The sequence below is a fragment of the Thunnus thynnus genome, chromosome 17 (genome assembly GCF_963924715.1).
Source record: "Thunnus thynnus chromosome 17, fThuThy2.1, whole genome shotgun sequence".
NCBI lineage: Eukaryota > Metazoa > Chordata > Actinopteri > Scombriformes > Scombridae > Thunnus > Thunnus thynnus.
In genome coordinates, this window is record NC_089533.1 from 605478 (window position 1) to 630136 (window position 24659).

At 41.7% G+C, this 24659-nt stretch overlaps 3 protein-coding genes across 3 annotated transcripts in view; 1 reads left to right on the plus strand and 2 right to left on the minus strand.

The window, feature by feature from the left end:
- The window catches only part of samd14 (sterile alpha motif domain containing 14), a 20134-nt gene extending 17724 nt beyond the window's left edge, over positions 1 to 2410 (plus strand). Inside the window, exon 11 of the mRNA XM_067570678.1 lies at positions 800 to 2410. Within this exon, the coding sequence (XP_067426779.1) occupies positions 800 to 955 (156 nt within the window). The 3' untranslated portion in view covers positions 956 to 2410. The remainder of the gene's footprint in view (positions 1 to 799) is intronic.
- A 1763-nt stretch (positions 2411 to 4173) lies between these two features.
- Positions 4174 to 9663, minus strand: LOC137201064 (uncharacterized). Its single transcript, XM_067615919.1, has 5 exons — positions 9292 to 9663; positions 8153 to 8325; positions 7948 to 8058; positions 5855 to 5986; positions 4174 to 5760 (listed from the first exon to the last, which is right to left on the minus strand). Exons 1-5 carry the CDS (start codon positions 9305 to 9307, stop codon positions 5557 to 5559), a joined length of 636 nt encoding a protein of 211 aa, XP_067472020.1. The 5' UTR covers positions 9308 to 9663; the 3' UTR covers positions 4174 to 5556.
- A 4519-nt stretch (positions 9664 to 14182) lies between these two features.
- psmd3 (proteasome 26S subunit, non-ATPase 3) lies at positions 14183 to 24296 on the minus strand. The gene is made up of 13 exons (XM_067616043.1): positions 24161 to 24296; positions 23925 to 24073; positions 22395 to 22585; positions 21799 to 21939; positions 21098 to 21234; positions 19591 to 19781; positions 18443 to 18546; positions 17143 to 17257; positions 16151 to 16270; positions 15957 to 16060; positions 15709 to 15864; positions 15513 to 15563; positions 14183 to 14483 (listed from the first exon to the last, which is right to left on the minus strand). Exons 2-13 carry the CDS (start codon positions 24070 to 24072, stop codon positions 14406 to 14408), a joined length of 1536 nt encoding a protein of 511 aa, XP_067472144.1. The 5' UTR covers position 24073; positions 24161 to 24296; the 3' UTR covers positions 14183 to 14405.
- Between the last annotated feature and the right edge of the window lie 363 nt (positions 24297 to 24659).

Consider the following 24659-nt stretch of genomic DNA (forward strand, 5'->3'; position numbering starts at 1 on the left):
TATTATGAGCTTGATGTAGTTAAAGTATTGCAGTAAAAGTAGTGGTTTGGTTCCTCTGACTGATATATTATTATATATGACATCATTAGATTATTAATAGTGAAGCATCAGTGTTAGAGCAGCATGTTACTGTTGTAGCTGCTGGAGGTGGAGCTAGTTTACACTACTTTATATACAGTTAGCTAGTTTAGTCCACTGGTTCCCAACCTAGGGGTCGGGCCCCTCCAAAGGGTCAGCAGATAAATCTGAGGGGTGGTGAGATGATTAATGGGAGAGGAAAGAAGAAAAAACAAAGTTCTGATACACAAATCTGTTTTCAGTTTTTGGACTTTTTCTCTAATCTTTGATTTTTGCTGAAATATTGGATCATTTGAACATTTATTGAAATGAAAGCATGTGAGAAGTTTAGAGGGAAAAATCACTATTTGGTGGAGCTGTTAACAACTCATAGACATGTGAAATGTGACCCCGACTACACACTGCTTTTTGTAAGATGTCAAAAGCCAAAAAGGTTGGAAACCACTGGTTTCATCTTTAACAATGTGTTGTATTTTAAAAGCTTGTTATATTATCCATTGTGTCAAATCTTCATCTGAAAAGTAACTAAAGCTGTCAAATAAATGTAGTGGAGTAGAAAGTACAATATTTCCCTCTGAAATGTAGAAAGTAGCATCACATGGAAATACTCAAGTAAAGTACAAGTACCTCAAACTGTACTTCAGTATTTGAGTAAATGTACTTTGTTACTTTCCAGCTCTGATGATGCTGTAGCGTTTCTGTCGGATCTCGTCCTCTGCAGGGTCTGGGCGTGCTCAGTTCGTCTGATCGCAGCGCTCTGAAGCGTCGCATTAAAGACATCCAAACCGCAGCAGAGAAAGAGCGAAAAGCTCTCGACAAAATGGAGAAACAGAAAGAGAAACAACGAAGGAAAGACCAGGAGCAGCGCAGGAACTGAAGACCACCACCAGGGGGAGACAAGATCCAGAATCTGAACAGCAACAAAAAGCTGTGAGAGTGAATGTTTGACTCCACAAACAGTCTCTGCTCCAGGTTTCTACACGTCCTGTCCTGAAAATATCAAATGCAAACATGATGTCTGGAAGGTTTTTACAAGAACAAAAATACAACCTGATTTCTTCAGCAGCTGTACGGAAGCTCAGTGATGACAAAAAAAGTTGAATAATAAGAAATTATAAAAATTAAAACTTGAAATGATGATATATTTCAGGCTCTGCCTTCTTACGGTGGCCCCAAAGGACAAATTACAAAAGTTCACTCGTTTTAATATTTTTATTTTAACGTTCATGATTTCTCTTTTCTTCTTTTGTTTGTGTTTATTTTCATTTTCATCACTAAATAAAAACTAAATGGACAATTTAAATTATATTTTTGATTTGGAGAGCGTTCTCTCGCTCTTGCACGTCACCACACGTTTGGTCCTCCGTATCCCACAATCCTCTGCACACCCTGATGATGTCAGCAGGTGTTTGTCGAGGCGAACGGAGACGTTTCTCACATCGGATTGTTTCACCTGTGGAGGAGCAGGTTCAGCCTCCAGCTCCGCCTCCTCTGGAGGAAACACCCCATTTAGGCCACGCCCCCAGAGGAGGCGGGGCCTGAGTTGTGACGCCGCTTGAGTAATTTACCTAAAAAAAACTATTAAAAACTGAAACAGAAATATTATTTTTGTCCTCAAGACAAAAGAAAATGAAAATGAATTTCTTTGAGAGTTTTGAATTCCGAATTACAAAAGTTTTTGTTTTTTTAAGTCTGTAAATGTTGGCGTTGAAAGGGGGCGGAGCCTGAAATGAACAGTTTTTATCAATGAAGAAGAGACACAAACAGAAAAGGTGAGTTTGTGTGACGTCAGATATTCAGATTAAATTTCACTGTTTGAAGCATCAAAACTAAAAAGTCTGATGTGTTTGTTTCTGATGTCGTCTGTACTGAATGACCTTTGACCTCTGAAATCTACAATTTAAATATTTCAATAAATCTGAGAGAAACGTTTAGCAAAAGCTTTGTTTTTATTTAAAACCAGAGAACAGTCGAGAGTTGCTGATAGACGTCAGAGAGATAAAACTACGGTGGCCCGCAAGAGCAAACTTAAGAAAACATCATCAGTACATGAGCAGCATTTAGAAAACGTGCTGCAAATCCCACAACACAACACAGAAACGTCAAACAATATTCAATAACTTCACTCGTACATGTCTGTAACCTTGTTTCTGTCTGAATGTGTTTTGTGTTTTCTTGAGTTGCGTTTGCTCTCGTCGGCCACCGTACCAAACAGTTTAAACAGTTGTTTTATCATTAAGAACTTTTTAAAGATGTGAATGAATATGAATATTTGAATGATGTGACTATTAGTGTGAAACTAGTTCAGTTACATCCTGTCTACATATTGTTGTGACCTTGGTTATTTAGATACAACAACAGACACACCGTACGAGCTTATTAACACAAATTAACCACATTATTAACCAGAAATTAAACAAACAACATGTAGTTTCAGCCGCTAGGCGTCTCAATCAAAACAATAACAACAGACGGAGTGTGATGACGGTGTGAAGCAGCAAGGGATCATGGGAGTTGTTGTCTTCGTCGTTAAATAACCAGTTTCAGCGGGATAGGATTACTCCAGTGTTCATCGCTCCTCCTCTCCAGAACAAACGGACCCGGAGATTACAGGTAAAAACACTGAATGAAGCTGTTTCACCTAAAAAATCAATGTTTCTCCGACGATGTTTGGTGACCACCGGACTTCCTGGAGGGGCTGTTAGCCGAGCTGCTGCTAATGTTTGTCCAGTTTATTTCTCTGATAACTTAAGATCCAGACGTCCAAAATCCTTCTTCCTGCTAAAAGATATAGTTAAAAACCACCTAAATTTATCATGAAAATGTGTCTTAAAACTGAATAAAAGTCCATTTATAACAGTTTGTGTGGAACAACCACAACACCGATGTATTATCTTGTATGTGTGTAAGTTTCTCTTTGGTAGACGCCATTGTAGCGGACAAACACAGCGCCGCCGTATGCATCTGGTGTGTGTTTACTCTTCGGTAGAGGAGGTATGACGCCATCGACAGTCGACCAAATGAAACGGTCCGTTACTTTGATTAAATTACAGATTTCTCTGGGTTTGAAACTTGTTGGAAACATTTGGGATAATGTAAGTACACAACTCAACAACATATATAACATAGGTCTAGTTGTTTTTACACATTTTAATGTGGAATAATTACATATTATAGCTTTAAATGAAGTGAACTAAATATTGATAACATGGAGTGTTGACATGAGTGGAGTCAGCATTGTGTGATGAGTGTGTGTGTGTTAAAACAGAACAAACAGAAGCAGTTTACCTCGACTGGATTAAATGCAGTAAAATGAACAGAAAAGTAAACTTGCATTTACAAAAACTAAACACATCAAGTATCAAACAACAAGAACAATCACAGTTTTAAAATCGTTACACATTATAGAAACTTATAAAATAATTTGATTCATAAATAGAAATAAATAATGTTTAGTAATCGGCTCACCCACGGGGTTTACTTGGACACCAGCTGACTGATGACACACGCCAAACACGCCTTAAAACACACAAACTCGTTCTGCTGAGTCATCGCTGCTGTTGCTCAACGCGAGAAACTTCCTGAAGTGATTCATTCAGCCGAGTCACATTCTGAACTTTGGCCAAAAGTTAAAATAATGAGTAAAAAACATTTGATAACAAGAGTATAAAACATTATTTAAAAAAACAATATGAATAAAGAAGGAAAAACACTTTGGCTTCATCTTTGCATGAAAGCTGCTCTACAAATAAAGTATAAAAAAAATGACCTTTGACCCCATTTTTACCCCCAAAATCTCTGCTGAACATGTGAAGGCGTCTCTCTGATGATATTAAAATATATCAAACAAATATTGTTGTTTCAGTCTCCAGTTTACAAACAGTAAAACAAACCATTCAGTATTACATCATGTGGTAAATAATCAATAAATATCCACAATAAATACAAAAATTATATAAATACCTGAGAGCTGCTGTTTTATATCATAACAGCTGAATTTATACAAGTTTAAAGTGATTGGTTCAGATATATTGATCGATACTGATTCAGACATAAATATAATAATTAGACATTTTATTTTCAGGGTTTTTTAAAAAAATACTCAAAAACGCTAAAATAAATATAAATCTATATTTCTGACAGTGAACCTCGGCGACGGCATCTCGTGTCGCTGCTTCACAACTCAACTGCAGCCTGAAACCCCGCCCACCTGTGATGTCACGGCGTACCGGAGTACACCGTGACATCACACTGCTGCAGGCAGCAAAGACGAGATGTTCAGGAGTCTTTGAGTTCCTCTTCAAAGTAGAGCTGCAACTAACGATTATTTTCATTATCGATTAATCTGTCGATTAGTTTCTTGATTAATTGATTAGTTGTTTGGTCCATAAAATGTCAGAAAATGGATCAATGTTTCCCAGGACGACGTCCTCAAATGTCTTATTTTGTCATACAGACTAAAGAAACCAAATATCTTCTTCTTCAAAAAAGACTCAAAACTATTAATTGATTATCTTAATTTAATAGTTGGCAACTAATCGATGAATCGTTGCAGCTCTACTTTAAAGTTCTGATAGAATCCAGACTGTGTGACACGCTGGCTGTAAGCGTGTTCACATGTTTGATGCGTGTGCAGCGACGTGTAATCGCTGTCGGACTCTCACGTATCCGTCGTTTGTCTGAAATGTGACGCTGTGTGAATAACGTCAGCCGACACAAACAGAGTCCAGCAGCGACTCACAAACAAGCTTTAACGGAGATGATCGAGGACAGGTGAACAAGTCTAAAAAGGTCACGTCCTCTGTCTTCTTCCTGTCAGTCTCTGGGGTTAAACTCGTTGTATTTGATGCTGCAGGATTCTGTTAAAGAAGTGAAAGTGGTTTTCAGGAGTGCTGCAGGAGTGTTGGAGACGTGAGCAGCAGGTTCAGACCTGCACATCTCCATCAGTCTGTCAGAGCTTTTTACAAATGTTCGTCCTCCGGCAGCTTGACATTCCTGATGTTTTCTAAAAAAAGCAAGTCGGCGCTTTGATCCTCTGCCTGATAAGACAGTGGCTGACATGCTCCAACACACAAACACTCTGGGATTGTTCACAAAGTGCTGATAAGCTGAGAGAAAATATTCAAACACTGAGAGGCAAAATGACCACAGAGGCCTCGAGTCCAGGCGGAGCCTTCTGGTTTTTTCTCCTCATCTTTCTTGTAGTTTTCTGGGAAAAAATACTTAAAATAAATAAATACTTAAAAGTCCATCAGCGTTAACCAAAAGAACACTCGCCAGAGATCGTCTCTACGGACGGATGTTCCACTCGGTGCTCATTATCGAGCACAATATGTTCCTGTTTTGTTTCTGTTTTCAGATGGTTTTGATTAACTGCAGATTAAAAGGGTGATGAAGGTTGTCAGATGTCGTCCCGTTTGTCGGATTCTTCCTGTGTGTCCTCGAACGTGGTGCCGCGTCACAGCTGGTGGGCGGGGCTTAGACTGTACCTGCGGGGCTGGGTCTGTAGGTGGCGACAGCTCTCAGGCTGCGGATCAGGTCGTGACAGAAGGAGCGGAGCTTTGACAGCGTCATGTGGGCCGCCACCTGGACCTCGTAGTTACCCTGGAGACGAGAGGCAAGGTCCAGACTCTGGTTCTGATCCGCATCACTGCCGGTAGCGAGCTGAGCTGCCTCCCTCATCTGACACACACAGAAACACACACAGCTGTTAGCGTGTTGGGACAGAAACACGTATGTGCAGCTCAGAGGTGATGTCATCACAGATTAGTGTTACCTTGCTGATCTGGGTCAGCAGGTCTCTGAGTTCGGATCGCAGGTCGCTCAGTCCGCTCAGTCGGTCCGACAAAACTCCCAGCAGCCCCTGGTACAACCGGCTGCCCGCTGACATACGACTCACATACATGTCCTGCAGGGGGCGAAACACAAACACATGACATCACTGACACTGAACCTGGAAGAAGATCTGCAGATCCACACAGTCCTGATGATGTCATCAAACACTGGTTCACTGGTTTCAAGAACCCTGAAAGAACTCCTCAAACTTCCAGAATTTCCTCAAAGAGCCACATCCCAGAAAACGCATCCCTCCCAGAACCATTTCAAGGTCCTACAGAACCCCCCCCAACAACCACAGAAGAACCAGAAGCTCCACAAGGACCCCCCAGACCCTCATGATGGACCAAAGGACTCCCTAGTCACCTCTGATAAGGAGGTTCTGGTGCCACCTAAAAAACACCCAGAACCTCCTTAAAGACCCCAAGAACCCCTTTAGTTACCCACAGAATAACCTAATATATCCTCCTCAATCACCCAAAAGACCTGAAGAACTTCCTCAGTAACTGATGGAACCAACTGAAGGACAGAATGAAACCTCTTGTCAACCCAAGAACCATAACAAGGACCCCAGAACCTCCTGAAAGACAAAGAACCCACTTGGTCACCCATAAAACGGCTGACTTAACCCACCAGTAGCCTAAACTCCAAAAGGTTTGGAATACCTAAAAACCCCCTCACGATGAGGAACACCTTAAAGGTGCACGACGTAAGATCTGGTCACCTGCACCAGATCAGTGTGGTGGAAATTTAAAGACAAATTCACAGAGAGCAAGTTGTCTTTCAGAGTTTTATTGCAGTAACCGGGTCACATTTGTAAATGCGGATCCCCGGTTTGCAGGCTAAAGAGATACTGTATGAAGTTCAGTGTCAGTATTGGTACAAACAGCCACATGCGTCACAATAATCCCACATTCTCCACCGTAACAGGTCATTTTAATGAATTCTCTCCATCTCTAGGGAGTTTCTATTGGTCTCTGCTTAGAATTAAGAGTTGAAGGGTGAATCCTTATCTGCCTTTCCTCCCTGGACTTCCCCTCTCTGCCTCTGTCTGATGAGAAATTAAAGTTACAGTCATCGGACCGTGTAGCTGAGATGACCAGCCGTCTCACCTGCTGCAGCTGTCGCATCGGCGCAAATTTCCAAACAGGCGTTATTTGGATAAACTGACCACATATTGGGAATCTAAATGGTTTCTTTCTCGCCTGAAAAATATTAAAACCTAATAAAGTGTCACATGATTAACAGTCCTACAGCTCAGCCTGGCTCCACCATCACTGCCAGTGGCTCAGGGCAGCACTTCTTCTTCCTCTCGTGTTGGACTGAGGGCAGACTGGACACTACAGTGACTCACTATCGCCTCTGACGTGCAAAGTGGTATTATGAGACAGGACTGGCTGGGGCTAGCTGGTTAGCATGCTAACTTCTCTATCTCTGTAAAACAATACATAGACGTTTTTGACATAACATCAAAACTGTTATTTCTTCACATTCTGTTGATAATTTTAGTTACTTTTTGAATGTTTTAAACTAAATTTCAAGCCAAATCTTACATAGTGCATCTTTAAGGGCCCCAAGAAACCCCTTAGTCACTTAGTCCCCTTAGAGCCACCATAAAAGCCACCTCAAGAACTTCTAGATCATCCTCAAGAACCAAAACTACCACTACAAGGATCCCTAGAGGCCTTACAACCTAATGAATGACCTAAAGAACTTCCTGGGCACCCTAAGACACCTAAAGGACACCCAGAATCTCCTTAAGAACATAAAAAACCCTCAGTCATCCACAGGACCTATCTCCTCACCCCAAGGACTAAATAAACCTCCTAGTAACCCAATGAACCCCCTCATTCAGCCCTAGAACCTCATAAAGAACATCCAGATCCAGCTAAAGGACCTGAGGAACCCCTCTGTCTTCCAAGGTCCTCCTGGAGACCCCCAGTCACCTCCCCAGTCACCTCCCCAGTCACGCCTAAAACCTCGTCTGGGACTGAGTAACCCCCTCCACGTCCCCAGAACAGACTGCAGACTCACCAGTGTGAAGCGTTCGGACAGCGGTTTGATGACGGGTGCGTCAGGGATGCCGAGCGTTTTCACCATCATCTGCAGGTTCGTTGTCTGTCCGGAGGCGTCAAGGGTCAAACCCTGAGAACAGGAAGAGGAGAAAACGCTGCTGGTTAACAGAAGAGAACAGCCAATAGCAGTTCAGCTGAGCCAGTCGATCGGGCGTCTCGTTTACCTCGGTAGTGATGGTGGCAGCGTGGGCGATGGGGATGTCTTTCAGGATTTTCTCCACTAGTGTCTTCGCTCGCTCGGCCACCGTTCTGAACGCTGCCGGAGGCTCGGACGCCGAGTCAAGGGGAGCTGATTGGACCAAAACTGCAAACAGGAAGCAGTGAAGGAGAGCGACAACTGCAGGGAGAAACAGAAAGTGGATCACTGGGTTAATATTTAACCCCGTTTGGATCAATACAGCACCAACACAACATCAGGTTAACCTCAGCGAGTGTGAGCCAGTGTTACACACAACAAGCTTCAGCTAAAAACTGTCACAAATGTTTTATTTCTTGTATAAAACAATGATATTAACAATCATGAAGGTTTAAAAAGAGTAAAGTAGATTTTAACAAGCTTGAGTTTGAGTTCATAATAAAAAAAATAACACAAACGGATCAAAACAGCATGAAGTCAGTGCCGTGTCGCTGCTGTATTCACCCAAACTGGGTGAAATATTAACACAGTGATTTTCAATGTGTATTAATAACAACAGTAACAGAGCTGCAACTAACGATTATTTCCTCCATTAATCAGTCGGGTGAAAAATGTGGATCAGACGTCCTCAAATGTCTGGTTTTATCAATAACTCAAAGATCTTCAGTTTACTGTCAAAGAGACTAAAGAAACCAGAAAATATTCACATTTAACAATCAGATAATCTGGACACTTCTTCAAAAATGTCCTAAAACAATGAATTGATTATGAAAATAGTTGGCAATTAATTTACTAATCAATTAATCGACTGATCAGTGCAGCTCTAAACAACAACATGAATAATGACCATATTTTTAATTCTCACTCAGCAGTTTTGGCACTAACAAGCATGTGTATGAAAGTGCAGCAGGCACTGATAACCCCCCATATCTGCAGAGTCTCAGGTGAGTCCAGGTTCTGCAGGGAGGGGGGGCCGAGGGTGCAAATGTTCATCTCAGGTCATCAGACACAAACTTTTAACAGAATTACATTTTTTTTTTTAAAAAACGTGAAAGTTTGAGCTCCATGCAGCAGACTCATGCATGTTCCTGCTGGTCTCAGCAGCCTGCTGGGTGAACGTCTGTTCTCACCTGGCAGGTGTGTCGGAGTGTTCAGGTCTGTTCTTACCTGTCACGGTGTTCATGTCTGTCAGGGCGGCTGTCGGTGTCTCTGTCTCGATGTTTGTCCGCCGATAAACTCGTTAAAATCTCGTTTAGCTTCCATTTGCAGCGGTTTGGACTTTTTATCTCCTCCTGCGGGATTTTCCATTGACGGTGTGCGGCGGCACCGTCACCGCTCGAGTAATTCACGGAGTGACGAAAGCTGCTGCTGCGTCACGACGGCAGTATGAGCAGCGCTGATCGGACGGAAACCTGCATGTTTCAAACCTGCCGTCAATTAAACATCACTTTACACATTTTTGCCCCAAAGGTTCAGACTTCCTGTGAGGAATTTCAAGAGTTTGATTCTTGATGAAACAGTTTCTGCAGGTTTTCTGGCTCATTAACAGATTATTAATGTCTCTAATTTACTGATTCTGTTTGATACAGAAATAAAGTGCTTTAATCTGCTGTGTGATGTGTTTAAATCCAATAAAACCAGAACTGAACTGCAGCAACACTTCATGTGTTAGTTTGTTTATATAAATACAACTTTATGACTCATAAATGTGCATCTAGAACAAAATAACCTGAAAGATTTTCCATTTGTTTCCAAACTAATCTGCAATAAATCAAATGACTGAACTCTGAGATTTAATCATGAAAAGTTTCTGTTGCACAACAGTAAAAAAAAAGAAAAATAATGTTGAGTCACTTTAAAGAAGTTTCACTGGTGTTTATACAGAATTATCTGTAAAACTAAATATTTGAGGAATGTTTTTATATTCTGATTCATTTTTCTTATAAAAACTTGATTTGTTTTATCAAAATGTTGAATATTATACAAAATCATTTTGAAAATAAGTTTATTTTATTTGTATTTCTATTTATTAATTTCTATAATTTTCTATCAGTCTTTATGACATCAGTGTTTTTATTTGTTGTTAATGATATTAAACTTTTAAACTGAACATTTAGTCTGAAAAAATGATTCACAGCTTTTTGAAGACAGGTTTCATGGTTTATTTTTTATATTCTCATGTTTTATTCACTTTTTCCTCTTGTAGTATTTTGTTGTTTTTTGACATTAAAGTCATAATTTTAGTCTGTAAAGTTCCACTGCAGATTGTTCATGTTTATTGAGGAAGGAGGTGTGAGTGTGTGTGTGTGTGTGTGTGTGAGTGTGAGTGAGTGTGTGAGTGTGTGTGTGTGTGTGAGTGTGTGTGTGTGTGAGTGTGTGAGTGTGGTATGTGTGTGTGTGTGTGAGTGTGTGTGTGAGTGTGTGTGTGTGTGTGAGTGTGTGTGTGTGTGAGTGTGTGAGTGTGGTATGTGTGTGTGTGTGTGTGTGTGTGTGTGTGTGTGTGTGTGTGTGTGTGTGAGTGTGGTATGTGTGAGTGTGTGTGTGTGTGTGTGTGTGTGTGTGTGTGTGTGTGTGAGTGTGGTATGTGTGAGTGTGTGTGTGTGTGTGTGTGTGTGTGTGTGTGTGTGAGTGTGGTATGTGTGAGTGTGTGTGTGTGGTATGTGTGTGTGTGTGTGTGTGTGTGTGTGTGCGTGAGTGTGGTATGTGTGTGTGTGTGTGTGTGTGTGTGTGTGTGTGTGAGTGTGGTATGTGTGAGTGTGTGTGTGTGTGTGTGTGTGTGTGAGTGTGTGTGTGTGTGTGTGTTTCTCATGGACTCTTCCTGTGTCGTCATGTTGTCTTTTCTCCAGTTTAAGAAATCGTGGAAGAAGTGAGTCAGCAGAAAACATTTTTTTGACTTCCTGCTGCGCTGCGAGAGGAAACTCTCCGCAGGATTCAGGCTTGTGAACGCTGCGGTTCCAAGAAACTCAAACAAACAAACAAAACACTTTATCTTCATTGTTGCAGAAAGTTAAACTGTAAACAAACAGAAATAAACAAACGTCGACTTGAGAAAGTCAGATGTTGATGATTTGTGAGAATCTGCAGTGATTTAATTTGTGAGTTTCACAATAAGAACAGTGAAACGTTTCCTGTCTGATTCACACACACTCACTTATCTTCATGAATTAACCCTTTAATGCCGCTTCTGTAGTTTACAGACAGTTGATGTTTTTGTGCTTTTTATTTGTAATCAATCAGGACTGATGAGGCTGATGAGAGGAACGATCTCAGTAATAACATGATGCTTTGGAGATAATCGGACAGATTTGTGTATAATTACACTTTATGATCAGTATCAGTGATGGTGCATCAGTATTTGTGGTGTATTTTCATTAAAAGTCATTGGTGTGCTTAAAGACAATATTAAGCTATGCAGATTGATTTTATAAGTTTATAAGCGATAAGGGCTAGTGTGATACAATTTGTATTGGTGTAGTTATAATCTCATGAACCATATTTAATCACACTGTACGTATAGAGGCACGGTAGAAGAATTATAATCATACACTGGAGAAATGTGAGTGTGTTTGTATTACATGTCACTTTGCTTGGGTCTGCTAAAGTCTTCACCTTTCAAACATACTCTCTGGAGGAGATCAAGAAATAAGGGTGTAAAATGACTAGAATAACTTATAAAAAATAAGAGGCCAGAAGACAACTTGGCAATAATGGTGTAAAATGATTCCCAATACTTATATAAAAATTGGATATAATCAGGTAGAATTGAATATGCCAGTACATATCCTCAAACACCTCAAAACCTGTTTTGAGGTGTTCATAATAATTGGTCAAAAATTAGGGAGGGTGGATGATAAGGTGTGACCTAAGCCGACCCAAGGACATAAAAACAATGCCCCAAAGAAAAAACCTTTGGAGCGATTTGGTTCTTTGTAAAAGTGCTACTTGCTCCCCTTTTTTTGCCGGCATTAAAGAACACTTTGCTGCTTGGACCTCTGACTCCCTTTTTATTTTCAAGAGAGAATTTTTGCTCTGGTACCTTTTTCTGCAACAATTTGATATAAAATATTATTGTCTGTTTATGGTTCAAACTGAGGAAACACGTTTAAATTTGTACAGTCAGAAATATACAATCATGATTAAAAACTGATCACAAATGAAACCTGTTGTTGCTCTAAATGTGTGTGTTGAGAGCAGCGTTTGATGACCTTTAATGTTCTTCATCGTTTCTTTGTGTTAATTATCTTTGAGGGTCTGAAACGTGGAAAACAAATAAAACTTCATTTTTATGAAAAGTCGCTGAAACACGATTCATAAACTTTAAACTTTTAAATCATGAACTGTAGTTTCAGATGTTTGTTTTCCTTTAATGCATCGTGTTTGTTTTTATTGGTGCAAATAAATAAATTAAATTTGAAAAAAAGGAATTTAGAGTGATGAACTTTTGAGAAAATAAAAAATATTTCAAGTTTAAGGACAAATTAAAGCAAAGAAACTTTCAGTAACGATGAATCTGTGATAAAAATATTCTGCACTCAAGTTTCACTTGCTGGCCTTTTTTTCTGGGGCTTTCAGCCATTTCTCAAGTCCTTCTTCAGCAGACAAAACCTGCACGGACAAAAGACGAAACAAACGCCTGAGCTGTCTCCATGACAACGGAGATGCTGCAGAAGGTCATGAGAAATGGTCAAAAAGCGAAGTAAGTGGAGTTTTGAGTTTAGGACATTTTAATCACATGACAGAAGTTGATTCACTTCCTGCAGCGGAGACGTAAAAACAGCCTTTATTATTTTAAATCTGCTGCTTTTTTTTATATTTTCATACGTCATTAAAGCTTCAGTAGAGCTCAGGTGATGTAACGACGTGGGAATCTTTCCTCGTTTCTGCAGTAGATTAACTGCTGACTCATTGTTTCAGAGGTTATGAAACGTTTGGTCCTCACAGAAGAAGAGGCTGCTGGGAAACTGCTTCTGGCTAAATGAGAATTTATTGATTTCAGATGCCGCAGACTGTTTATCCAAAAATGTTTCATTATTTATTTATTTCACTGCAGTTTTTCACACGAGACTTTTCTTCAGATCGGAATCAACAACAGTTTTTGTTTCTGAGTTCAGTTTTTCAGTCGAGTGTTTAAAATGAATTCAGTTCGACTCCTTTTCAGAAACTTCATGTGAAAATGATTTCAGACACAGTTTAACATCCAAAACATTTGAAGTTTTTTTTTGTCTTTATTTTATTTTGAAAGGAGCGTTTACAGTTTAAACAGCAGCAGTTAGCTTATAGCGAGTTAATCTGCAGCCTCGTCACAATTAAAACATATAACAGCTCAGTACTGGTCAAAAACATCATACAAAAGGATAAAGAATAATACAGAATAGATATTACAGAGTTACACACAATAGCAGCATCACAGTCACTATATCAACTAGAATGACTGATGAATGACCGTCCAATTAAAATCAAGCATATCTGTGTTCATAAGACCAGATAAAAGGCAGAGTCAGCGGTTACAGAGCCGACTTTCATTAACGTTTGGTTTTAAATGTACTGAAGCAGCTGCATGTTAAAACGCAGTCACATGACGGACGAGCCAAAACAAGTTAGAATAAAATCTAAAATCCTCAAAGCTCAATAAACTGTTTTTCTTCAGTTTCCTGCAGCGAGTCTCCAGCAGGCCTCCGACAGTTAACGTCTTTATTTATCAACAGATTCATTTCTCATTATTCTGTTTTTATAAACTTTTATTTAGATTTTATTTCAGTTTCTTTTATAATTAATCCAGCGAGGTGACGACACTCATCATGTTTCATTAAACCACTGCAGACTGATTATTATTATTATTATTATTATTATCAGACTCTAAACCTTCACGTTCTTCAGTCTTTTTGTTAACAAACTGTTACCGTGGTAACAATAGTCCATGTTTACTTGCATTTTAAAGTGACGTCACTGTGTTTGATACTCGTGCGTCTGTATTTTATAACCAAGTGTAGTTCAGTGGCTGCTGGTGTGAGGCAGAGGAGACTACATTACCCAGAAACCCACAGAAACACAAACAGTGTAAACAAACTGAGTGTTTTTATTTGTTTCAGTGAAACAACAAACAGGAGCTGCAGCAGAGTAAAGGTCAGAGGTCACATGAGGAATACACGTCAGAGAGATGAGAAGAGAGGAGGAGGAGGAGAGGGGGATTGTGGGTAATAATTGATCTACTAACAGCGTGCGGACACACACACACACACATAACACTACTTCCTGTCTGCTAAGGAAGTCAGCAGAGAGGATCATGGGAAACTGTCGTCGTCATCTTCGGCCATTTCTTTGGCGAACTCCAGATCCTGCTGCTCACGCTCCCGACGCTCCTGAACAAACAAATAAATCATATTAATGATCAATCAATCGATCGATCGATCGATATATTAGTGATAATAAACAATATTAGACTTTACTGGTTATTTACAGATGTGAGATGATTGACAGGATTTGTTTTTATGACTCTAAAACTGATTCTAATCAAATAAATGACTTTGATTGAACAGCTCACACGTGTTGATATTGATTATTGATCATGTGATTGGGACCACTGTCTGACCAACATGTTCTGACTTCAACAGATGATTATAGATGATTATTGGTTAATCGTTAACCATCATTAAACCATATTAACCACTGATGTGTAATTAACACAAAGTTACTTATAATGATTCATTTAAAACGTCTGAAGTATGAAACACTGGAGGACAAAATCACATCAGACTGACGTGTTGGACCTGGAACGTTATCGTGTAAACGTGACACGTATCTGTCGACACTTTGGAAGCGTTCTGGTTTCCGTTTGCAGTCCGAGTTGTATTGACCTGAGCTGTCTCCATGACAACGGATAACAGTCCGCTTGAACAGTCCATGCGTAGAGAAACCCAGCGGCTATCGTCTGACGAGGATTTAGCTTTTTATTAGCTGTGTTTATGTGTTTATAGAGATCAGACTGTAAACAACAACACGTAAACAACGAGCACGTACAGGAGAGGAAGTCTGGCCCAGATATCCGCCGTCAGACCGATGGCCGATATGTTGTGACTGGTTTCATATCAATAACGTGCAGACCTGATGTACATGTGGAGTGATGTGTGTGTTCACCAAACACACCTGTAACCCAACATCATTAACATGTAAGAGGCTCCACCTGGTGGAGAGTCCACGTACTGCAGCAAATCTACAGACCAGTTTCTGACCATCACACCACACAGCGCTCATCTTCAATCAATAGATAATCAATTAACTGTTAACATTCCTACAGATGATCAACAAGACGCTGCAGCGGCCAATCACATTCATGATGTGTGTGTGTGTGTGTGTGTGTGTGTGTGTGTGTGTGAGATCAGGTGTGTTACCTCTGCTGACTCCAGGTCTTTGTTGTAAGCTTTTGGAGGAAACCTCATGGCCTGCAGGGGGAGACAGAGAGAGAGAGACAGGTCAGGATCAGTTTGACTTCAGTCAGGTGTGTCTCAGGTGTGTCTCAGGTGTGTCTCAGGTGTGTCTCAGGTGTGTCTCAGGTGTGTCTCAGGTGTGTCTCAGGTGTGTGGTTACCTTCACAGACATGTTGTGGATGTCGAGGCAGAAGGAGATCCTCTGGTGAAACGCCAGCTGTGGCTCTCTGGTCCCGTAGATGTCCATGGTCTCTTTTGATTGGACGAAGCCTTTCTCATGGTTGATGCTGGCCTCGATCACGCCGTCACGGATCGCCTGCAGGACACAAACACACACACACACACACACACGTCACGACACTGCAACATCTACCTGCACACAGGTGAGGCTCAGGGTCACAGCGTTACCTTGGCAACGATGAACTCTGCGTCCTCTGGACTGTCGAGCTGCAGCTTCTGAGCGATGTCGGCCAGAGAGATACGAGAGTACGACAGGCTGATCATCCGCACACCTGAACACACACACACACACACACGGTTAGACTCGTTACACACACCGCAACATGTGATGTCAGAGGTGATCTGCTGTGTGATTGGCTCACCGGTCTTGATGACGTTGTGTCTCAGGCGGATGATGAGTGTGTACGTCCCGTCGGTCTGAAACTTCTCCCCAAACTGCTCCAACACCTGGTTAAACTTGGCCAGGTTACCTGTTCTCACCGCTACAAACACACACACACACACACACACACACATACACACACACACACACACACACACACACACACACACACACACACACACACACACACACATACACACACACACACATACACACACACACACACTATTTATCAAATGACTCGTCAATTCACTGATTAATTGTTTCAGAGCCCATGTGTCCTGTGACATCACACCAGTGTGTGTGTGTACTTGTATATCTATCATTGTGAGGACCAATATAGAGCTGCAACGATTAGTTGATCAACAGAAAGTTAATCACCAACTATCTTGATAATTGATTAATAGTTTTTTAAAGAAAAAAAAGTGCAGAAGGGAACTAAATCCACATACCTGCTTCTCTATATATACAAAAGTAAAGATTTTCTCTAAACTGAAACAGTTTAAGTTGGATCAGATATTTTATAATCGATTAATCGTTTACAAAATTCAAAACAAATTCTCTGATTGCAGCTTCTTAAATGTGAATATTTTCTGGTTTCTTTTGTCTCAATGACACTAAACTGAAGATCTTTATGGACAAAACAAAACATTTGAGGACGTCATCTTTGGTTTTAGGAAACACTGATCCACAGTTTTCACCATTTTATAGATTATATGAATAACTGATTAATGGGGAAAATAACGATTAGTTGCAGCTGTGACCAGTTTGAGTTTTAGACTTTTGTAGAGACATTTTTGGAAAGTGAGGGTGTTTTGGTCGGTCCTCGCTTTGGGATGAACCTTCAAACTGATAGTTTGAGGGGTAATATACCTCTCTGAACCTAAACCTGACTCTAACATAATGTCAATAATAATCTGTGTGTGTGTGTGTGTGTCTGTGTGTGTGTGTGTGTGTGTGTGTGTTACTGACCCTGTGTGAGCAGAAAATACGGCATCAGGGATCTTTTGAGTGACGGCTGTCTGAACTGGAGTCTGTCAGGAATCTCTCCCAGTAACAGCTCCACCACGATCAGCAGCTTGTGGACCTGCAGACACAAACACAGTTCATGTTATCATCACTGTCGACACACGTCACATGATCCTCCCAGTTCCTCTACCTGCTCCAGGGAGTTTTACCCCCCAAAGGTCCCTGCTGGGTGGGGTTGGGTACTGAGCTCGGTACTTTTAAAAGGTACCGACTGAATGTTGGATCAATCGGTGCCATATATCAGTACCTTGTCGGACTCAGAGTGAGCGTGGCCCTGAAATAAGTTTTAAAAACACACATTTAGCGACTGAAGCGTCTCACATGGAGGCTCCGACACTGACAGGAGCACCAACCAACGGATAGAAAGAGACGCAACAGATCCGTTTCACCAGCCTACACAGTGGCTAGCAGCTAGTTAGCATGGCTAGCTTTGTTAGCATAGCCGTGCTGTGTGTAGCCCATAGACTGTATAAAAATAAAGTGCAGCGGTGTCTCCGGTTTAACAGCACTGTACTGGGCAGGTGACGGGTGTGTTTATGGTGTTTGTGTGGATATGAAGTCACACAGCTGATGGACTGTTAGCCTAGCATGCTAATCCTACATAAACATATTGATATCTGTTTACGTATGGTCTCTCTGTAATAAGTATGTATTACTTTTGTTTATTACATATCACTTTGTTACTACAGAGAGAGTTAAGTACTGAAAAAAGGCACCATTGGGTACCAGTAACGAATTCCAGGTACCAGTACTGGTTCAAATGGGAACGGTAGTGCAGCTGCTTCAAATTGTACCACTTCATTCATAAAACAAGGAAGTGCTCTAACGTCAGAGAGTGACAGAAAAAGAAAAAGAACAAGTACAAGAGAGTGAACAAAGACAGTGAAAAGTCTAGAACCAAAACCAGAAGAACTAATCTCAGGAACTAAAATCTGAGGAACCAGGTAGATCCTGCAGATTAGACTCATGGAGTTTAAACATGAAACGCAGCATTCACACATGAGGAACCAGCGACACAGTCCTGTTCTGTTGTTCTTTGTATTTCCTGCTGCAGGAGTTTTGTTTGATGCTTTTATTTCTGCTGTAGAAAGAAACGATCAGAGAACGTTCTCATGTGTGAAAGCTGCGTTTCATGTTTTAATCTGTAGGATCTACCTGGTTCCTCAGATTTTAGTTCCTGAGATTAGTTCTTCTGGTTCCAAAGGGCTCATATGTGTGTTGGTATGTATGAGTGTGTACAGACCGTCTGTTTGAAGCCCACAGCAGTGTGTTGGGGAGCTTTCCTCAGAGCGTTGGTCAGAGTCCTGCGAGCCTCAGAATACTCCAACTGGATCGCCTTAATACGACCTGCAGGAGGTCACATGACACACAGGTAAACACACAGCAGGAACATTAAACACTCAGCACAAGTATATTATTGTGCTTTTATTTGTAGGTTCTGTCACATTTTTCACCATTTTATGACATTTTATTGACCAAACAACTAATCGATTAATCCAGAAAATAAGTGACAGATTGATCGATAACGAATATAATTATTCGTTGCAGCTCTGGGTCGTAGTACAGGTATCCGACCCCCCCTCGGTCTCACCTGTATAGTACAGGTATCCGACCCCCCCTCAGTCTTACTTGAGTAGTACAGGTATCCGACCCCCCCCGGGTCTTACCCGTGTAGTACAGGTATCCGACCCCCCCCGGGTCTTACCCGTGTAGTACAGGTATCCGACCCCCCCCGGGTCTTACTTGTGTAGTGTAGGTATCCGACCCCCCCTCAGTCTTACTTGAGTAGTACAGGTATCCGACCCCCCCGGGTCTTACCTGTGTAGTACAGGTATCCGACCCCCCCTCAGTCTTACTTGAGTAGTACAGGTATCCGACCCCCCCTAGGTCTTACACGTATAGTACAGGTATCCGACCCCCCATCAGTCTCTCTCACCCGAGTAGTACAGGTATCCGACCCCCCCTGGGTCTTACCCGTATAGTACAGGTATCCGACCCCCACTAGGTCTTACTTGTGTAGTGCAGGTATCCGACCCCCCCTGGGTCTTACCTGTGTAGTACAGGTATCGGGCCCCCCCTGGGTCTTACTTGTGTAGTACAGGTATCCGACCCCCCCTGGGTCTTACCTGTGTAGTACAGGTATCCGACCCCCACTGGGTCTTACTTGTGTAGTACAGGTATCCGACCCCCCCTGGGTCTTACAAGTGTAGTACAGGTATCCGACCCCCCCTGGGTCTTACCTGTGTAGTACAGGTATCCGACCCCCACTGGGTCTTACCTGTGTAGTACAGGTATCCGACCCCCACTGGGTCTTACTTGTGTAGTACAGGTATCCGACCCCCCTGGGTCTTACAAGTGTAGTACAGGTATCCGACCCCCCCTGGGTCTTACCTGTGTAGTACAGGTATCGGGCCCACTCGTTGTTGTTGGCGAGCTCTGGGAACACGGACTTGGACACCAGTTTCTCAGCCTGGTCGTACAGGTTGAAGTGCAGGTAATTCCTCAGCAGCAGGTTCAGGAGAACCGCCTGACCGTCGGCGTCGTGACGCAGCGTCGCCGTACGCAGGCGAGTGTGCAGGAAGCTGACAGGAAGTAAAACAACAGAGATGAAGAAACACAAAAATAAAATACAAAAATATTCACAATTGTGAACAAAAGTGTGTCAAGTGCTCAGATTTCATGTGTCAGTATGAAGCTACAGCTAGCAGCTGGTTAGCTTAGCTTAGCATAAACGCTAAGGGAAAGCACAGTTCAGTCCAAAGGAACTAAATCCACCTACAAGCTTCTCTAAACGACAACAAAGAAAAATAAATATTTACAAAAATAAAGATTTTCTCCAAACTGAAACAGTTTAAGTTGGATCAGAAGATCTTCGAGATATTTTTATAATCGATCAATCGTTTCCAGATTTCAAAACAAACTCTCTGATTGCAGCTTGTTAAATGTGAATATGTTCTGGTTTCTTTAGTCTCTGTGACAGTAAACTGAACATCTTTCCGGACAAAACAAAACATTTGAAGACGTCATCTTGGAAACACTGATTCACATTTTTCATTTTCTGACATTTTATGAACCAAACAACTAATCTATCGTTAGTTTCAGTCCAACTGGACATTGTTTTTTTTATAATCAATTAGTTAATCAGTTAATCAGTAACACCACATGTCAATCATTCGTTCTTGAACCTAACTGAGTCTCAACTTTGAGGCAAACATCTGAATTTAAGACATTAAAGTCGATCCAAACACAGATATTTGAGCTGATATTCATTTTTTAACAAAGTGTCACAAATAAATTCAATAACATGAAATATTATAAACAAAACAATGAAACAAATATTTTAAAACTTGAACATAAAACTCTTTGATCTCTCCTCAGTGTTCTGCTGATCATAGATCAATAGCAGCAGCTCCTCATGTTTGTCTATTAAACTGACAGAAAGATCAAAGTAATTAAAGTAATTAAAGTGATTAAAGTGATTAAAGTGATTAAAGTGATTAAAGTGAATGTGTCTCTGCAGCTGCTGTCTGTGTTCACGCAAAGATTGTCTGTGTGTCTGTGAGTGTGTGTGTGTGTGAGTGTGAGTGTGTGTGTGTGTGTGTGTGTGTGAGTGTGTGTGTGTGTGAGTGTGTGTAAGTATGTGTGTGTGTGTGTGTGAGTGTGAGTGTGTGTGTGTGTGTGTGTAAGTATGTGTGTGTGTGTGTGTGTGTGTGTGTGTGTGTGTGTGTGAGTGTGAGTGTGTGTGTGTGTGAGTGTGTGTGTGTGTGTGTGTGAGTGTAAGTATGTGTGTGTGTGTGTAAGTATGTGTGTGTGTGTGTGTGAGTGTGAGTGTGTGTGTGTGTGTGTGTAAGTATGTGTGTGTGTGTGTGTGTGTGTGTGTGTGTGTGTGTGTGTTTACCTGCGGATGGTGTCGAACTGCTTCAGGAACTCGTACACTCGTGCGTGATAGTAGTAACACTTGGCAGCCACCAGGTCCAGAGCTCTGCGGTTCTTGGAGCCGATCTTCTGCAGCAGGTCGTCAGACACCTTCTGAGCCTGAAATCAATAATGGTGACAGACAGGTGATCAGACACGTGATCAGACAGACAGACAGGTGATCAGACAGACGGGTGATCAGACAGACAGGTGATCAGACAGACAGACAGGTGATCAGACAGACAGACAGGTGATCAGACAGACAGACAGGTGATCAGACAGACAGGTGATCAGACAGACAGACAGGTGTTCAGACAGACAGGTGATCAGACAGACAGACAGGTGATCAGACAGACAGACAGGTGTTCAGACAGACAGACAGGTGATCAGACAGACAGACAGGTGTTCAGACAGACAGGTGATCAGACAGACAGACAGGTGATCAGACAGACGGACAGGTGATCAGACAGACAGACGGGTGATCAGACAGACAGACGGGTGATCAGACAGACAGACAGGTGATCAGACAGACAGGTGATCAGACAGACAGGTGATCAGACAGACAGGTGATCAGACAGACAGACAGGTGATCAGACAGACAGACAGACAGGTGATCAGACAGACAGGTGATCAGACAGACAGGTGATCAGACAGACAGGTGATCAGACAGACAGGTGTTCAGACCTCTGTGTATCTCTTGTTGTTCGTCAGGTGAACCACCAGCAGCAGCTGCAGATAAGCTTCCACCTCCGGCAGCAGCGGAGCCGTCGCTGCTTTTCCCGTCCGAGGACGGAACTGCACGTCTCCGTCCGCCATCTCCATCGGCTGACAGACAGACAGACAGAAGGGATCAATACTGATTATCTGATCAGATTATCGGTTCACTTAAATCATCACTCAGAGTTTTTGTTCATTATGAACCAAACCTCTGTGTGTCTTTGGCCTTAATTAGAGCTGCATCTATTGGTTATTATCTATCAATCTATTGATTACTTCTTTAACTGAACCATTATCAATAAACTGTAAAACATGGAGACAAACAGCTGCTGCAGGTTCTCAAACTAGAAGCTCGTTTGTCCTTTTAAATTACAAGTGACATGAAATGATTATTGTTAAAACTGATGCCAATCAATGTATTGATTAATCAACTAATTGTTTCAGCACTGAAGCAGCAGTTTGTAGAATCTCTCTGGACTCTGTTGATGTTTATAAGCTCAGAATAATAACGGACAGGTTAATCAATACTATGTGTCATTGATCATGCCGGGGAGCCACCGCACCTCCTCCAGGAAGCCCAGCAGGAAGTCTCTGGTGTTGGTGTTGTTGGTGAAGAAGCCGGTGACGGCTTTGTGCAGCACGTTGGTGTTGAGGCGGCGGCTGGTGGACGGCAACGCTCGCAGAGCTCGCAGCACGAACCGAGGCTCCTTCCCCGACACCGCCTTCTCTATCTGCTTCACATGCTCCTTAATGTCTGAGGAAGAGGAGGAGGAGGAGGAGGAGGAGGAGGAGGGAGAGAATTAATTTTCAAACCCTAAGTATGTGTGTGACGTTGTCTGTCCAGAACCAGAACTATGAAGCTCAGTAACTCTGGTTTAACAGCTGCGAGCGCGTTCATGTGAAAGAGGCGGGTTGTTTATTACGAGTGACATCATCAGAACCATGAATCAAGTTCTTCATATGAGATGAAACAGTGAAACCAAGAACCTGCAGATTCAACCAAGTGAAATCATAAATCAATAAAATACATGTAGGAATTATTCTATATGACTGAAGTATAGAGGGAGTATTTTTACTCTTTAGAAACCATCTGAATATGTCACATAACAAACTTAAAGTAACATCAGACTGTTTCTGTTGCTGAAGCAAAGAGTGTAAAAGTAGTTAATGACTGATGATTTATAATCATGGAGCCAATTAACAGTATTAATGTTTTTATTTGCAGTTTTCATCACACAGTTGTCTGATGTTATTCTGACTTCAGTGATGAATCAGAGAGTAAAATCACTATTAAACTATTAAAATATGTGTTTAGTGTCGTAAACGATCTCCGTTTGTTAGAAGCTCTGATTTAAAACCAGAAACATGGAACAAAAAAAATGTTTCTACTGATCTATAAAAATATATATTGATCTTTTTTTACTTGTCACTTTACAATAACTCAGGACTTTTGTCCATGTCGGGATCCTGTAGGAACGATGGCTCTTATTTCCAGTGATCTGATTGGTCAGTGTTGATCCTCTGAAGTTAACCTGCTTTCAGGAGGAAATCAACCAAACCTGCGTCTCCTGTTCGTGTTTCCAACAGCTGACTGTCTCCAGTTAACACGGTCACCAGTTAAACCGAAACACCGACACGTCCCTGCCCGAGGTCATACATATCATCAGAGAGAGGAGATAGTTCCTCAGTTAAGATGATACGATGTTTTTACTCGTCGTGCTAAAAGTAGGAACAAAAATGTGTCAATCTGATAATTATTATCAGTTAGGAGAGATTTCCTTAATGAATAACTTGCGGCTCCTGGTCTGATGTGTAGTAGCAACAGCAGAAAGGCCGAAACATACACAATATTATCCGTTAAGATTTCCTTCATTTTCCCCTGAACTCTTGAATCAGACTTCATCCTCTTTAAAACAAACTTTGTCTGTCGGAGTTTATTGACGGTTAGCTTCGTCATGTGCTAGCCGGCTGTGCTAAGAGGCTAACTACCCGCTGCTCGCCCGGTGCTTTTAACAGGCTCCCCCGGGGCTTTTTTTACCGGGCTCTCCCGGTGCTTTTACCGGCCCCGGCAGCATATGTATCCCCAGTTTTACCGTCCAGGGTCAGGCTGTCCAGCTCTCGGGGCTGCTTAGTCGCGTTAGCCGCCTCTTCCTCCGGCATCTCAACGTCCTGCGGCTCCTTCGGCTCCTTCTTCTCCGCTCTCCCCGCTTTTTCCCGCCGCTTGGCCGCTGTCTCCTTCATGCTGTCGGGGGACAAACAGACACACTGACCGTCAGCAGAGAGTTTAAGTTTAATAAACACAGTTTATATATAAATAGTATAGTTTTACCTCTCTGTTGTTCTCCGCAATGACTGGACAGTATTAGTGGTCGCAAAGGATTGTGGGATGGTGAAGGCAGTATGAGAGGATCACAGAAAACAGCGCTGACACGAATAATCGATCCCCGATCGACCGATTCGCTTTTCTTCTTCTTTTTCCCCTTTTTATTTCAGGTGACAGCCAGCATTAAGGTGCATTACCGCCACCTACTGTGCTGGAGTCTGAACCAGCGTTTTCTATTCCCACAAACAAATACACGAAAATAAAAATGAATTTTAAAAAGTATATTCCACTGAACACTAAATTATTTTGTTCAGTCCAGTTTCTCTCAGATAATAGAATAGACTGACTAACCCAGCAGTAAATACATTTTTTGTTAAAGTATTGCAGTAAAAGTACATCAGTATTATGAGCTTGATGTAGTTAAAGTATTGCAGTAAAAGTACATAAGTATTATGAGCTTGATGTAGTTAAAGTATTGCAGTAAAAGTAGTGGTTTGGTCCCTCT